Below are 17,593 nucleotides of genomic sequence, written 5' to 3' on the forward strand. Positions count from 1 at the left end.
CCAAAGATGTATTTTTCTGATGCCACAGCAAGTCTGTGCCTAGGCAGATCAGGGCTGGAGTCAGGGCTTCTGCCAGGGACACCAGACTCTGCCTTCTCCTCTCCACTGTCCTGAGGGTGTGCTGCTTTCTCATGCTTATTGCTTTCTCATTGCATTGTGGGTGATACATCTTCAGGCCTCAGGTCCGTGTTGCAGGAAGAAAGAAGTGAAAGACCCCGCTAACCAAATCTGTCCCTGTTCATCAGGAAAGGACAGAGCTTTCTGAGAAGCTCCACTCAGAACTCTGATTGTGGCCAGTATTGTCTCTAACTCAAGCTGGCAAATCAGAAGTAGAAGGTGGTGTTTGGGTCGGTTGCCCACAGTGTCTGCTACAGTTTCTGGATGTTTTTACTATTTATCCCACTTTTTAAAAGGTATCAAATTTGTCATCTTTGTGTTAGTACTTATTTTCTGACCTCTTTGCTATTTTTTGTAAGTTTTTAATTGTTCATTTAATCATGTTTGCTATCATTTTGTTTATGGTATTTTACCACTTTAAAAAAGGGACTTCCTTCGTCGTCCAGTGGTTAAGGCTGGGAGATTGCAATGCAAGGGGCACGGGTTTGATCCCTGGTCGGGGAACTAAGATCCCCAAAAATAAAAAAATAAATAAAACCCAAACTCCTCATCCTCCAGTGTGGGTGTTGCACACTGATTCTCTGGGAAGCAAAATCTGAGATGGAGGTTTGTGTAGTGTGATGAGTGAACATGGCCTGTTTGGTACTAGTTTCTTTTGGAGTTAGTTGAAGTGGACTTCGTAGTCCATTACGTCTCAGTGTTGGAAAAATGAATGTTCTTGGTTGTATTGGTTCCTATTAGGTCAAGTTTACTGTGTTAGTAAAATATATATCACTGCTTGTTTTCTATCTGTTGACTAGTATGTGTCTAAAGCAGGTGTGTACTTATTGTGACTGAATTTCTCCTCTAATCAGTTTTTACTTTATACATCTCAAGGCGATGTCATTGTGAGTCAGAGATGTCTGGCCGCTCTCTCTCCTGGGAGGGTTTCTTTTACCAATGTAAAATACCTCTCTTTATCCCAATATTTTCTACCTTGAGTTCTATTTTATCTGCTATTAATGCTATTAATATTAGCAGCCCAACTTTATTTTGGTTATCTGCATAGCACATATTTTAGTTCTTTTATTTTCAAGCTTACCATGTATTTTGTTTTAATGTGTGCCTTTTGTGCACGGTACATATCTGGATATTTTTCTCCCTGGGTCTATCTCTCATTTTCTATTTTGAGACTGAATCATTGATATTTATATTACTTGGGCTTGGGTCTGTCATCTTATTTGATGTTTTCTGTTTACCATACTTGAATTTTTTTTTCCCCTGTTGGATTGTGATTTTCAAGTTATGCTTTGTTTTTGTCCTTGCAGTAGTTGCCCTAATAATTTTTTAAAAATTTTATGTATGTATGTATTTATTTATTTATGGCTGCGTTGGGTCCTCATTGCTGCGCGTGGCCTTTCCCTAGTTGCGATGAGCGGGGGCCACTCTTTATTGCGGTGCATGGGCCTCTCACTGCGGTGGCCTCTCTTGTTGCAGAGCATGGGCTCTAGGCATGCGGGCTTCAGCAGTTGGGGCACGTGGGCTCTAGAGCACAGGCTCAGTAGATGTGGCACACGGGCTTAGTTGCTCCACGGCATGTGGGATCCTCCCGGACCACGGATCGAACCCGTGTCCCCTGCATTGGCAGGCGGATTCTCAACCACTGTACCACCAGGGAAGCCTGCCCTAATAATTTAAATGCATGTTCTTTATATTTCTTGTACAGAGTCTAGCGTTACTCAGTATTCACATCCCCACCCAGCATCCCCTGGAAGTTATTTTCCTTTTGTAATTTCACAGTATTTCTGTCTTACTGCATCCATCATAGTAGTTCTCAATCTGATCCTTCAGTTTAGGTATACCTGAACATACCTGCTACAGGTATGCTTTCCCTGACAGCTGCAGTATCTCCCGCCACAGCTGCCCATCTGCCCGCCTTCTAGTAGAGATCTTCCCAGGATCTGGTCCCCTGAGAGTTCCCCACCTGTAAGTCTGCTTGTGTATTTCTTTTCTTTCTTTCTTTTTTTAAATTTCATTATCTTTTCTGTACTGTCATTGAATTAGGCTGGGCCTGATTTAGAGCAGAGATAGAAGTTTTAGGACACCACGAGGGAGGATTTTTCTGCTCCTTCTTTATCTTCTATTTAAAATAAGGTCAAATAACATTTAGCTGTTACTCATACCAGTTTCAGCTATCTGTTGCCTTTTTTTTTCCTGAGCAGTTTTGGGAAGATAGGCAGAAGTTTTATCTTCAGGCTAAAGACAAAGCTATAGGTCACTACTTAAAAATAAGAGTTGTTTGTCCACTTATATTACTTCTCCTGCGCAAACACTTAGTATTTTCAAGGAGTAATAGGAAAACAACAAGCCCACATGATGTCTGATTAGAGGTTTCTCAGAGGCGCTTTGCAACAGTATGTGTACCTTATTTTCAGTGAAGGGCACACACAGATAAGTCCTTAAAAGCAGTAGATACAAGTTACAATTTATGGAAGCCCAGCTGGAGATTATGAAACAGGACTTGGGAAAAACAGACCAAACTGGAATCAGCTGAGGCAAATTGTGAAGGATGACTAGGAAGGAAAGGGTTGACCAGGTGGATGAGAGAGCGAGGGCGTTCTGGGGACCGGGTTCAGCATAGTCAAAGACATAGCAGAGCAACAAGTAGGGGAGGGTAGAGGGATTCTGAGAGGCTAGACAGGTAGGGGATGACCTGATCTAAACACTGCCCTCTATTGTATTTCACCATTAAGTTGTAGGCTTTAGGTCGGAAATACTTTGTTTAAAACTTGATGGTCCTTTTCTATTCATGTTGTTTCCAGAAGCTTTTTAAAGTAAGGAATGGTGTCGAATCCAGAGATAACTCTTTTGATGTCTCTTGATTTGCCCATTGTCGAATTCTGTTAAACTTGGAGTTTGTACTTAAAGAATTGTTCTTTTCTTGTGCCTGTAGAACAGGCTTTGATATCATGGTTGCAGTTACATCTGCTTTGGAATCATTGATGAGAAAGAGCTGTTACATAAAAAGAAATCACCTGGCCCTGCAGTGCTTCTACTTTTGGAATTAAAAGTTGCCTTTTAAATACATTTCTTCCCTTAGACTTCTGTGAATGTTAATTTGCCGCTTAATATGATGTCAAGAAATAATTTGGAGGCATCTAGCTGTAAAATGACAGAGCCATTTAATTTTGAGAAAAATGAAAGCAAGCTTCCACCGCATGAGTCTTTGAGAAGTCCCGGAGGACATCCTAACCATCCTAACTTCAGGTTGAAAAGCCCAGAGAATGGAAATAAAAACAAAAATTTTTTGCTTTGTGAGCAAACCAAACAGTATTTGGCTAGTCAGGAAGACAATTCAGTATCTTCAAACTCAAACGGCATTAGTGGAGAAGTGGCTGGATCCAAAGGAGACAGGAAGATGCTGCCAGCAGGTGAGTAAAACCTGTAGGCTTAATACTACTTGATTCTGATGGTTTCTTTGACTTATCGAAAGTATGTGTAAACTATACACCAGTGCGCTATTAACAGAACAGCCAAATGGCTAACTTACAGGATTTGCATATACATATTAATTTAGAAGGAAAAACCAGATGCCAAGTAGCTACGTTTGGCTACATTAATCACAGAAGGATCCCTGAGGAGAAAGTGTCTTCAGACAAGCCTCCCTCCTCCCCACCCGCCCCAATCCAGAGATATACTGGGAATGTAGAAAGGAAACACTCTGGTTTTTTATGGGTGTTCTAAAGATTGGCCATATTCTAAAAATACTATGCAGATTTTATGCATGTAATAGCTCACAAAGATATACCTAAGACATTAACTTGTTTCATTTGATTTTTTAAAAAATCATTCCTTTAGTCTTAATTCTAAAAATCTGCTTTTTAGGGAGACTGGGGCCTGGTGGAATTTAGCCTCTGTGAATGTGTATGAGATATGATCTTTTAATATTATGGTGATGTAGTTTTCAGAGTATGGCCCTTGGGCCTCTGGAGTCACAACTATTTTCCTAATAATATTAAAACATTATTTGCTCTTTTTCACTGTGCTGACTTTATGCTGGTGGTGCAAAAGCAAAGGTGAGTAGACTCTGGCACCTTGTTAACTTGCCTTTAGCAGGGGTACCAGCCTGGGCTAGTGGTCATTGTTTTTCATTTTCATTCCCTTGCAGTTAAGACAAAACAAGCCAGAAGTGTCAGTTTTACTTAAGAATGCCCTTGATAAAGCAGTACAAATTTATTAATAAGTCTTGAGCCTTGTGTACAGGTATTTTTAGTATTTTGTTTAACAAAATGGGAATTACTCCTAACTTTTGCTGCTTACTGAAGTATGAAAAGCATGTGTGTGATTGAGTTGTGAGCTGAATGGAAACTTTTTTTCTTGGAACATCATTTTTAATTGAAAAGAATGACACACTGTGGTCATTTGGGCTTAGATATCTGGCAGTCATTTTCTCAAAAATGGACAAAGTGAGCCTGTCACGTCAAAGAAAACAGCTGACAGTATTTTGTTGCTAATGATAAAGTGCAAGCTTTCAAGCAAAAATGAGAATTTCAGGAAATGTGTATCTGCCACTCTGAGCTTGACAGCTTCCCAATACTTAAAAGACTTTCCTGGTGAGATGCATGGTGATATTAACACATAAGGTTTTTCGGTACTGTCTTATGAAATGTGTCAACATTTGGAAGATCTGCATAACTCAAGAGTTTCTCAGTCTTTTCCTAAAGACCAATGCATGATGCTCTGTAGTCCTGCATGGGTAAGAATCCATTTAAAGTGCAAGATAAATCAATGGATTCTAATATAACAGTATGAAAAGTTTATTGATAACGGTTTTAGATTCCACATTGCAACTGACCCTTAAACTACCACTTGAGTTTTGGTGTGAATTAAAGGAGAATATCTACAGTTACCTGAGAAGGCCATAAAATACTACTCCTATTTGCAACCACGTATGTGTGTGAGGCCAGATTTACTTCACAATTAAAGCAACATATCATTAACAAATTGGATTCAAAAGCAGATATGAGAATCCAACTATCATTGGTTAAGCCAAACATTAAAGAGATGTGCAAAAATGTAAAACACTGCCACTCTCCACACAATTTTTTTTTTTTTTGCTTTGGAAAATAGTTTTTAAAAAACCATGTCAACATGTAATGCATTTATTATTTTTAAGTAAATATATTTAAATGTTTAGTTTTAATTTCAAATACTAATATTTGAAATTTCTAATACTTAGTTTTAATTTCTAATAATGCTAAATATTGATAGTTACAAGCCATGTAAACAAAAGCTCTTTGAGGTCCTCAGTAATTTCTAAGGGTGTAGATGAGTCTGGAGTTCAAAAAGCTTGGTAACTGTTGCCTTCGTGAATGGAGAAAAGTTCACAGTGAGGTATATAGTACTCAAGGAAATTTCAAACAAATCCTTTTTTTTCATTAGGAGAAGTAGGATGTTACTTATTTATAGTGTAGCTTTAAGGTTATTATGGTATAGCTTTATTATCTGAATGTTACCTAATTATGTTATTGTACATTTTCAGGAATAAAGTAATATTTGATTTTTATTAGGCATTATGTTTTACATCCCAGGTAACTCTGTGTCACCATTAAATGTTGGAAATAATTCACCACCCAAAGAAGTAAATAGTGTAAGTTATTTATTTTTTTTCTATTTTATGTTTTTGGATAAAAGATTCTAAACATGTTTTTATATTGTGTTAATAAAGAATTACTCAATTTGCAGGTATTGTTCAAGGTCAGACTGTCTTATCTCTAGCCTAGTATCTTTTTAAAAATAAAATTCAGCTTTTTCTATTTAGGTAATTATAGATTGACATACAGCTGGAAGAAATAATAGAGATTCTTTGTAGCCTTTACCCAGTTTCCTGTGGTAACAAGCTGAAGAGCTATAGTATAATATTACAATCAGGCTATTGACATAATACAGGCAAGATACAGAATATTTCCATCACTCGAAGGATCCCTTCTGCACCTTTTTATGGTCACATCCACTTCCCTCCTGCTCCTACCCCCTTCTTAACCCCTGGCAACCATTAATCTAATCCATATTTCCAAAATGTTGTCATTTCAAGGATGTTATATAAATGAAATCATAGAGTATGTACCTTTTGGGATTGGATTTTTTTCATTTAGCATAATTCTCTGGAGATTCACCTAGATTGCTGTATGTATCAATAGTTCAGTGCTTTTTATTGCTGAGTAGTATTCTGTGGCTTATTTAAGCATTCTCCCATTGAAATACATCTGGATTGTTCCCAGTTTCTGGCTATTATAACTAAAACTGCTGTAAACATTCATGTGTAAGGTTTTATGTGAACATGCGTTTTTTGTTTTTGTTTTTGCTCTAGGATAAATGCCCAGGAGTGCATTTTTGGGTCATATAGTAGTTGCATATTTAGTTTTTTAAGAAGCTGCCAAAGTGTTTTCCAGAGTGGCTGTACCATTTTACATTCCCATCGAGAATGTATGAGTGATCCAGATTCTCTGCACCCAGCATCCTCACCAGCATTTGGTGGTGTTAGTATTTTTAGTTTCCCTATTGTCACATTTGTGTAGTGATAGCTCATTGTGGTTTTGTTTGCCTAATGGCTAATGATAAACATCTTTTCATGTGCTTATTTGCCATCTGTGTATCCATTTTGGTGAAATGTTCTCCATGTCTTTGTCCATTTTCTAATTTGGATTGTTTATTTTTTTACTGCCAGGTTTTGAAGGTTCTTTATATATTACAGATTCTAGTGCTTTGTCAAATATGTGATTTACAAATATTTTCTCCCAGTTTCCAGCTTGTCTTTTTATTCTCTTAACAGGGTGTTTAGCAGAGCAAAAGTTTTTAGCTAGGTCCTGGTCAATTTTTCCTTTTATGGATTATACTTTTGGTGTCAAGTCTAAGAACATTTTGCTGCTTTAGATGCAGAAAGTTTTGGGGGTTTTTTCCCCAAAAGTTTGTAGTTTTATATTTAAATTTGTGGTCCATTTTGAGTTAATTATAACTTGTGAGACTTAGGTTGAGGTTAATTTTTTTTTGGCTAGGGATGTCCAATTGCTCCAGCACCATTTGTTGAAAATGTTATCTTTCCTCCACTGAATTGCTTTTGCACTTTTGTCAGAAATTAGCTGGGCTAATTTGTGTGGGTCTATTCTGGATTCTCTTTTCTTTTCCACTGATCTATGGGTCTTTCCCTCCACCAATACCACACAGTACTGGAGCTATGATGGTCAGTCTTGAAGTTGGGTACAGTGATTCCTCCCACTTTCCGTTTCTTTTTTCACAATCTAAATTTCCTTCTTTTCCAGTATACATTTTAGAACAATCTTGTTTGTATCTACAAAAAAATCTTGCTGGAATTGTGATAGTAATGTATTAAGCCTGTATATCAATTTGAAAATTGTTGACATCTTTGCTGTGGTGAATCTTCCAATTAACACAATCTGTCTCCCAATTTATTTAGATATTCTTTTATTTCTTTCACTTTGTGGTTTGCAGCTTACCAGCTGTACACGTTTTGTTAGATTTACACCTAAGTATTGTTTTTTGAGTGATTGTAAATGCGGTTATATATTTTATTTCCATGTGTCCTCACGTTCATTGCTAATATATAGAAATATGGTTGATTTCACATGTTTATCTTGTATCCTGTGACCTTCCAGGAGTCACTTATTCTAGGAATTTTTTTGTAGACTGCTTGTAATTTTCTACATAGACAATTATATCATCTGCCAATAAAAGACAGTTTTATTTCTTCCTTTTTAAAATATATGGTTTTAATTTCCCTTTCTTGCTTTATTGCACTGACTAGAACTTCTAGCATTATGTTAAGAGTGGTGACAGTGGATATATTTGTTTCCAAACCTAGGGGGAAAGCACTGAGTCTTTTCACTGTTGAGTATAATGTTAGCTATAGAATTTTTGCAGACGATCTTTATCAAGTTGATGAAGTTTTCTCTATTCCTGCTTTTCTGAGTTTATATCATGAATAGGTATTGAAATTTTTAAGATGCTTTTTCTTCATCCATTGATATTGTGATTTTTTTCCTCCTTTAGCCTGTTAGTTTGGTGGATTGCATTGATATTTTTTTTTAATTTAACCAGTCTTGCATCCCTGGAATAAACCCCACTTGGTCATGGTGTATAATTATTCTTGATATGTTGCTGAATTATCTGGTATTATTATTCTTGATATGTTGCTGAATTATCTGGTATTGTTTCAGTGAGGATTTTTTACATCCATTTTCATGAGAGAGCTTGGTCTGTGATTTTCTCTTTTTTATTGTCTTTGTATAGTTTGGGTATCAAGGTAATACTAGTTTTCTGGAATAGAGATTGTATAGAGTTGGTATTAAATAATTCTTCTTTAAACATTTGGTAGTATTCTCCGGTAGTAAAAACCATATGGGCTTGAGGATTTATTTTTTGGGAGTTTTAAAATTATGATTCAGTTTCCTTAATATTTATAAGGCTATTCAAATTATCTATTTCATATTGTGATAATTTGTGATTTTTCAGGAATTGGTCCATTTTGCTTACATTGTGAAGTCTACATAGAGTTGTTCGAAGTATTCCATTACCATTTTTATATCTTCATGGTCTGTAGTAATATATCCCTTATTTCATTCCTGATATCGGTAATTTCTGCCTCCTCTGATTTCTTCATTGTTAGTCTTGCTAGAGATTTATCAGTTTTGTTCATCTTTTCAAAGGACCAGGTCTTGTTTCACTGTTTTTTTTTCCTCCAAGTTGTTATTTTTAATTTCATTGATTTCTGCTTTTATCTTTATCGTTTCCTTCCTCTGCTTGCTTTGGGCATGTTTTGTCCTTATTGTTTAGGTTCCTGAGATGAGAACTTACATTATTAATTTGAGACTTTTCCTCTTTTCTAGTATGTGACTTTAGAGTTATAAATTTCTGTCTTGGCGATACTTTGTGTCCCACAAATTTGATATGTTGTATTTTTATTTTCTTTTAGTTCAGTGTATTTTTTAAAAATTTCCCTGAGACATCCTCTTTGACTCATGCGTTATTTAGAAGTGTATTGTCTAGTTTCCAAATGTTTGGAGATTATCTGTTCTCATTCTGTTACTGATTTCTAGTGTAAGTCCACTGTGGTTGAATAACACCGTCTGTATGATTTAAATTCTTTTAAATTGGTTGAAGTTTGTTCTGTGGCCCAGGATGTTCTTGGCTGGACAAGGGTGGAGGTTCAGCTTCCCAGCATCCTTACCGCTCCCCCCCCCCCTCGCATATCCTCTCTACTTAACACGAGGTGGAGGGAGGGTTGGAGGTGGTGGAAGGTTTAGGAGACACTCCACTCATTACTATTGAATGGTGGTGGAAAATCCTGACTGTCCACTAGGTTTCCTCTTAACACCACCCCAGTCAGTGGTGCTGGTAGTTGGGGGGCATGGGGGACACTCTTTACTGCCAGGCAGAAGTCCATGCTCCCCATGCAGTCTCCACAGGGAGACCCCACAAGGATGAAGTGCTGGCTGCCTACTCTGTTGGCCTTCTCTGATACCACCCAAGTGGGGGAGAGGGGCACCTCACTGTAGCCTGGTGAAGGTGGCGGTCTAGTCTCCCCAGTCTACCTTTGCTGGTGGGATGGGGCCACAGTTTTTTCTGCGGCGACTGTCTGGAGTAGAGCCGTTACTGACAAAGTTTTTCTGTCTTGCTGGGCCATCCCTTTCCTGGTCTTCTGGCTAGAGAGAGCAAGCGAGCAGGCTTTTTGTTGGGGCGTTTATTGTCTGTGCCTTTGGGTGTTTCTGACTTCTCCAGCACCGCATCTGGGATATATGAGGCAGAATAAAAACTCTGGGGGCTCACTGCCATGTCCTTCTCTGGGTGCCAAGTTCCTAGCCTGTCTGCTGCCTTCCTTCAGTGTCACTGTATGTTTATTTTATATAGAAGTCCAAGGTTTTTAGTTGTACTTAATGGTAGGAGTAAGGGAAAGTATATCTACCTTGTCTTCTCGGCAGAGGAAATCCCAAATCTAATATTTAACAAACAAAACATTATTCCCAAGTTTTAATATTGCTATTCTCTTTTCTTAATAGAAGACTAGCAATAATGTGTCTCCTGCAAAATCAAAACAAGTACACAAGTTGGTTGAGAGTTCCTTGTCCATAAATAATCCAGCACTCTTCAGCTCATTAGGACCTCCTCTTCGGTCGACAACTTGCCATTGCTGCGGTCTGTTTGGTAAGCATATTGCTCTCAGATGCCTGTTGGATTATTCCTTTACACATTTGAAAAATATTTTTATTATGTAAAACATTAAATATAAACAGAAGAGTATATATAAATCATATACCCATTTCCCAGCTTCAACAGCTGCCAACATCCTACCATTCTTGTTCATCCGTGCTTCTTTACTTGATTATTTTTTATACTTTTTTTGAGATAAAACATACTTGCATTGAAAGGCACAAACTCATAGCCCAATCAAGATGAAGAATACTTCCATCTTCTCAGAAAGTTCCCTCATGTCCTTTCCCAGTCACTATACCCCCCAGAGGCGACCACTGTTGTCGTTTCACCATAAATTAATTTTACCAGTTACAGAATTTCTTGTAAATGGAATCATACAATATAGACTCTGTGTGAAGCTTTTCCTGTTCAGAAAATATTTCTGAGTTTAATCCATGTTTTTGCATATACATTATTTTTTTTGTTCGTTGCTGAGTAGCATTTCATTGCATGATATCACAGTGTGTATATCTGTTCTGTTGAACATTTCGCTTGTGTCCAGCTTTTGGCTATTATGAATAGAGCTCTCTACACATTTTTGCGTAAGTCTTTGTGTGGACGTATGTTCTCGTTTCTTCTGGGTACAAACCTAGGGGTAGGATTGCTGAGTCAAAAGGTAAGTGTATGCTTAACTTTTTTTTTTTTTAATTAATTTATTTATGGCTGTGTTGGGTCTTCGTTTCTGTGCGAGGGCTTTCTCTAGCTGTGGCAAGCGGGGGCCGCTCTTCATCGCGGTGCGCGGGCCTCTCACTATCGCGGCCTCTCTTGTTGCGGAGCACAGGCTCCAGACGCGCAGGCTCAGTAATTGTGGCTCACGGGCCCAGTCGCTCCGCGGCATGTGGGATCCTCCCAGACCAGGGCCCGAACCCATGTCCCCCGCATTGGGAGGCAGACTCCCAACCACTGTGCCACCAGGGAAGCCCTATGCTTAACTTTATAAGAAAAAGCCAAACCGTTTTCCAAAGTAGTTGTCCCATTTTGTATTCCCACTGGGAGTGAGTTCTGGTTGCTCCACATCTTTGTCAATATTTGGTGTTTTCAGTCCTTTTAATTTTAGCCCTTCTCATGGATGTGTAGTGGTATCTCCCTGTGGTTTTAATGTGCATGTCCCTCATGATCAATGATCTTGAGCAGTTTTCCTGTGCTCACTGGCTATTTGGGTATTTCGCTTCTTTTTTCCAATTTCTTTTAGAGTGGAGGCATTCAAGGCCAGCCTGATTTCGTTGTTTCTTTATGTGTTTTTGTTTTGTTTTTCAGATAACTTGTTTTCCTCTGCCTGGAAACTGATAGGATTTTTTTTAAACTTCATTTCAAAAACTTCCTGGGTTTTTCTAGGTGTGATTCTCCTTGTTGGTTTTTGTCTTGTTCTTTTTAAATGGCACGAGGTGAACCTCATCAGACTCTGCTTGCACACGTCTGTTTTCACCACCGCGGATTTTCTGTTCCCTTTGATTGTTCCTTTTGTATCATGTGTTCTGGGTTCTGCTTTAGGAAAGTCAGTTGTGTTTCCAGTCTGTCTGATAACAACCAGGGTTCTTGGCCTTCCCCAATCAATAGAAATTGATCAGAGGCCAGACAAGAAATTCAGGCAAGGCTTTATTGGGGCCCCTGCTGTAGCATGGGGGAGTGGGAACAAACGACAGGTTCTCTTGCTTGCTCACTCCCTGAGCGGGGGTGAGGTTGTTGCTTATATGGGTGAGGGTAGGAGTGTGTCCAGGGGTCAGGCCGGCGGGGTGACTTTAGGCGGTTTGCCCACCTAAGATGGTATGGTGTGCAGGGGGCATGCGCAGTACCCTGCTTTTCCTCCCGACCTCCTGGTTTTGCTCCTGGCTTGTCAAAAGTGGCAGTTGGGTTTTTCTGGCCTCTTGGTATCTTTTGTCCAGAATTTGCCCCAACTGCACATGCACGCAGTTATCTTTAGTCCCATACAGTTCCTTTGTATTTTGTGGCTCGGGGAGAGGTGTGTCCAGGTGCAAGCACTGCGGCAAAGGGGCCCAGGTCCCAGCCTGTCTCATGTCCTCCTTCTCTTCTTCATCTTGGCACTCCCCTTTCTCTGCAGTTCACGGGAGCTTTATAAATTCAGTTTTAACACCTAATCATAAACAGCATAATTCTCTTCACATATTCTCCTTGATATGATTAATAGAATGACGTCTTTGAAACGGTCGTGTTCTTGCCAACAAATATTTGCAGTAAAACACTGGTGGTGTCTTGGGCTGTGTTCTGTAGGGTCGCTGAGGTGCTCACAGTGTAAGCAGACGTACTACTGCTCTGCCGCGTGCCAGAGAAGGGACTGGGCAGCCCACAGCATCGTGTGCAGACCCGTTCAGCAGAAGTAAGTGTGATTTTTTCTTTACATTCATTAGAGAATATTTTAAAGTACGGGTTTTTTTTTGTTTGTTTTGGTCGTATAAGGATCAAATCAGGTAAGCAAGCCATAACTGTAAAAGTTGCTGCTTTTTACTTTTTTATTTAAGTATAACATAAAGTGTACAAATCTGAAGTGAACAGCTCTACAATTTTTGATCCCCAAAACTCTGTTTTAAGTAATGTAGGTATTATCTCCATTTTGCAGATAGGGAAACTGAGGCTTGGAGATTGTGGCTATCTCCCTTTCATTAGGTGGCTTTTGGAAGAAGCACACCTGTGCACAGGGCAGACCCTTGCATAGCCAGCATGGGGTTGTTTTACTGTGTTACTACTGTGATTCTTTCTGGAAGAAGCTGTTTTGCTCTTTCTGGATTTTGTTGAGAATTTAACATTATTGTGGCCCTTACTCTTAATTGGTTCTGTGCTGTAAGTATTATAATTGCTTGCTTTATTTCAGTTTCCACAAACTTGAAGATAATAAATCACCTTTTGAAACAAAGAACGTGGAAGTGAAAAAAGAGGTATGATATACTTACTTTCTCTTTGCCTTTAGAGCAAATTTTTAATGACTCCCTTTATTTTGAAATAAGAGGACTTAAGCGAAATGAAATATTTATGACTTATTTCTCCATTTCACCAGTGTTTGTTTATTCCTGTTGAATAAATCTGTACACCCTAGTGAGCGATTTGGTGAGCGTTGGGGGTCTATGAGAACTGTTTATGCCCAGCTTTTTTCCAAGAAGGACTTGAGGTGGCCGTGTCTTGCTGTAGGTGGACTACTGAGAAAGTCCTCTCTTTGTAGTCCCTGCGTGCACATGCTCTCTAGCTTTGTGTACTGGATTCTGATAGGACCCTGTTATCTAAGGAGCACTTTTTCCTGTTAGTACCTTTCTTCCATTTAGATAACTGTATGGAGTAAATCATTTGCAATCTGGAAAATATCAGTGATGTCCAACTCATATTTTATAGATAACGTTTAGCTTTCTCTAGCTGGTCCTAGCTTCTACTTTCAAAAAAAAAAATCCATTCCTATAAAAATGTTAATAAGTGAAAACTTAAAACACTACCCTCCCCACCCCCTTTTTTAAAAAATAAACTCAACATTGCCATCACCGTCATGGCCTGATTCTTGGGTGATCCCAGTGCTATGCACACTGCCTACGGACGGTATGGTTTAGTGACTCTCGAAGACGTATGTTATTTCTCTACACCCTTATTCAAACCTGGGAGTCAGGCTGTTTTGACCTCGGTTCTAGCAAATAGTGGCCATGGTATCATTTATTTTATTTTATTTTATTTTTAATTATTTTTTTTAAATTTACTTATTTTTGACTGCATTGGCTTTTCGTTGCTACACGTGGGCTTTCTCTAGTTGCGGCGATTGTGGGCTACTCTTGGTTGCGGTGCGCGGGCTTCTCATTGCAGTGGCTTCTCTTGTTGCAGAGCGTGGGCTCTAGATGCACGGGCTCAGTAGTTGTGGCTCACAGGCTCTAGAGCGCAGTCTCAGTAGTTGTGGCCCACGGGCTTAGTTGCTCTGCAGCAGGTGGGATCTTCCCGGACCAGGGATCAAGCCTGTGTCCCCTGCATTGGCAGGTGGATTCTTAAGCACTGCGCCACCAGGGAAGTCCGGCCATGGTATCATTTAAACATGTGCTTGTAAGTAACTCACTTAATGTGTTTTTTCAAACCAGAGTGACTGTCCTCTTGGAGTTATTAAAGAAATAGCCATTTGTGCTGATAAAATAATGTTTTCTGATTTGAGAAACCTACAACTCAGGAACACCATGGAAATAAAGGTATTTGTTGTTTAATTTCCATAGACAGAGATCCAGAGAACTATAGATTTTTATTTCCTTGTTTCCTGTGTTTGAGTTTATAAGACAGCTCCAAAATACAACTGAAATTGATAAAGATTGCAAAAACTTGTCTACAGTACTTTTTTGTATCTTGTTATAAAGCTTTACAAAATTAACATTTGCTCTGTTCTCAGTGAATTATTACACCTTTTTTGTCTTTGAAAGGGTACAGTTACTGAATTCAAACACCCAGGTGACTTTTATGTGCAGTTACATTCTTCAGAAGTTTTAGAATACGTGAACCAACTCTCTGCGAGCTTAAAGGAAACATATGCAAATAAGGCACATGAAGAAGATTATATTCCTGTAAAGGGGGAAGTTTGTGTTGCCAAGTACACTGTCGATCAGGTAACCCCTAATGAAATATTTAACAAGACATTTTAATTTACTTTGGTCCTATCGGCTTGACACCAGAGCTTTTAATGATGCATTAGATGGCTTGAGGTGAGACTCTGGTCACACTGCTGTTTCTCTTCCTCAGTCAGGAGTCCACGTGTGTTTGCTTACTTCCTCCCTGCCTGAGGCCTCTCCAGCTCTGCATGTAGGCTCCTCACTTGCTGGGTACAGAGTGATTGCTAGTCCTAGAGCTTGTGTTTATTTGTGTAGCTGAGGCATTAGTGTGTCACAGAGTCCGCTGGGCTAGAATAGCCTGGGAATTGTGGTGTATATTAAAGCATCTAAAATGGACAAATTTGGGGATTTCTGAGCCAGATTCTTAGGAAATTAAGGTAACCTGTTAATAGAGTATCTCAGAACAGAACAGTAACTTTTCCTTTGCGTGTTCTGTAGATTGAGAGTTTTTAAGCCTAAGATTGTGAAATGCTGTTTTGAAGCAGAATACTGTTATATTTCACTTGCAGACCTGGAACAGAGTAATAATACAAGACGTTGATGTGCTGCAGAAGGAGGCACACGTCTTATATATTGATTATGGAAATGAAGAAATTATTCCAGTAAACAGAATTCACCAACTAAACAGAAAAATTGACTTGTTTCCTCCTTGTGTAAGTCTCTTTTACATTCTGAATTCCTAATAGCGTCCCAAAGGAGCTGTTTTTAATGTTTAGATGGACACAATATTTGCGTGTTTGTTGCCATGGTTATTATGAGAAAGGACCTATTGGTGTATCTTATACTGTGTAGAGAAACAATCATGGACTTTCTTGGCTCCATGTTATTAGGCATTACTTAGTTAAGTACTGCCTCAGGTAAGAAACTTAGCATTTTTAGGGACATCTTATCAATCTGCTCTTTAAAAACAATCATTTCTATATTTATTACATTATTAGGAAGCGACTTGAATTTATGTGTAATTGAGGGATAATAACCATCCTTTGATGAATTTCTCAAGCTTCAAGTCCCAAAAGGAAAAGCATTGTGGATAGAATATCAAGAGAGACAAATAATTATTCATAAAATTGTTGATCGGATTAGTACTTGAAGATTTTTGATGAATATTCAGCATGAAATACATTGTCTTTAAAAAAATCTTTGCATAATTAATTAGAAAAAAGTCACTTTCAAATACTAATTCTTAGTAACTTGTGTAAAATCTTTCAGGCCATAAAATGCTTTGTGGCCAATGTTATGCCAGCAGAGGGGAATTGGAGCGATGATTGTATCAAAACTATTAAATCACTGTTAATGGAGCAGTACTGCTCTGTAAAGATTGTGGACATCTTAAAAGAGGAAGTGGTTTCCTTTGCTGTGGATGTTATGCTGACAAGTTCAGGTAAGATCTGAATCTTCCTTTTTAAATGGAGCACTTAATATGTTATTTAGTGCCCACCTGTTACTCAGAGAAGAAATAGAAACATGAAGTGAGACCAAGTAAGCCCCACTCTGCAGTCATTCAGATTGTGACGGGAAATATGGCCTTGGCTCTGCTCTTGCAGTTGGCAGTTTATCAAAGACAAGGCACAAGTTTATAGAATTGGGTACATTAAAAGGCTAGATCTAGACTTAGTATGGGAAAACTCTATTATCTTTTTAATACAGCCATTATAATATCCCTGATTTCTACTCATTTACTGGGAAAATTCAGGAATTTTTCTGTGAATTTGTCCATCCTCACCATCAGTGCTTTTTCTTTGAACAACCTTCACAGAACTGCATTTGGTTAGCATTAAGCCCATAAGCACATAGTATTTAAGTTGTGGAAATGGAAGCAGTTTGGAATCCTGTTCTTCCTTTATGGCTTTGTACATATTTAAAAAGTGACTTCTGGCAGTGTGCTTATAATTGCCTCTTGGTTTCCAAGGTATTATTACTCTTCTACTGCTTGAGACCCATCATTGGTTGGTTACTTGGTAGAAAATTCAGTTAATCCTGTTGTGAAATTAAGTATAAAATCTCTGTGTTTTGTCTCTTTGCTCTGTATGTTCCATGTTATGACTTGAGCTTTTGGATACTGTTTGAGGGAACTTGAAGTTTATGTGGCTGCTGGTTGACACTTGTTTCAGCCATACTTTATGTCTGAGATGAAGTAGTCTTATGTCTTAAATTTATTTTTTCTTATAAATGGTGGTCATTCTAAACATGCCAGTGAGGTGGTAACTAAATCTTCCATGTTATTCATAATTTTTAAGTGAAATATTTTTATTACATTTTTTGTTAAGTGATGATGGGGATTTTGACTCAATTTTTTTCTAATAAATTTATTTTTATTTATTTCTGGCTGCATTGGGTCTTTGTTGCTGCAGGCGGGCTTTCTCTAGTTGCAGCGAGCGGGGGCTACTCTTTGTTGCGGTGCATGGGCTTCTCATTGCGGTGGCTTCTCATTGCAGAGCACAGGCCCTAGGTGCATGGGCTTCAGTAGTTGTGGCACACGGGCTCAGTAGTTGTGGCTCATGGGCTCTAGAGCGCAGGCTCAGTAGTTGTGGTGCACGGGCTTAGTTGCTCCGTGGCATGTGGGATCTTCCTGGACCAGGGCACGAACCCGTGTCCCCTGCATTGGCAGGCAGATTCTTAACCACTGCACCACCGGGGAAGCCCCTTGACTCAAT

The 17,593-nt window shown here is 38.8% G+C and overlaps 1 protein-coding gene across 1 annotated transcript in view; it reads left to right on the forward strand.

Annotated features, from left to right (window-relative positions):
- Positions 1–3,196: 3,196 nt before the first annotated feature.
- Positions 3,197–17,593, forward strand: part of TDRD1 (tudor domain containing 1) — a gene marked incomplete at its 3' end in the record, with an annotated part of 34,602 nt that continues 20,205 nt past the window's right edge. Inside the window, exons 1-9 of the mRNA XM_082407855.1 lie at positions 3,197–3,527; positions 5,688–5,746; positions 10,170–10,314; positions 12,592–12,697; positions 13,190–13,253; positions 14,424–14,528; positions 14,754–14,936; positions 15,449–15,592; positions 16,149–16,320. Coding sequence (XP_082263981.1) covers positions 3,227–3,527; positions 5,688–5,746; positions 10,170–10,314; positions 12,592–12,697; positions 13,190–13,253; positions 14,424–14,528; positions 14,754–14,936; positions 15,449–15,592; positions 16,149–16,320 — 1,279 coding nt within the window. The 5' untranslated portion in view covers positions 3,197–3,226. The remainder of the gene's footprint in view (positions 3,528–5,687; positions 5,747–10,169; positions 10,315–12,591; positions 12,698–13,189; positions 13,254–14,423; positions 14,529–14,753; positions 14,937–15,448; positions 15,593–16,148; positions 16,321–17,593) is intronic.

Source organism: Balaenoptera borealis (assembly GCF_965194805.1).
Source record: "Balaenoptera borealis genome assembly, chromosome: 10".
NCBI lineage: Eukaryota > Metazoa > Chordata > Mammalia > Artiodactyla > Balaenopteridae > Balaenoptera > Balaenoptera borealis.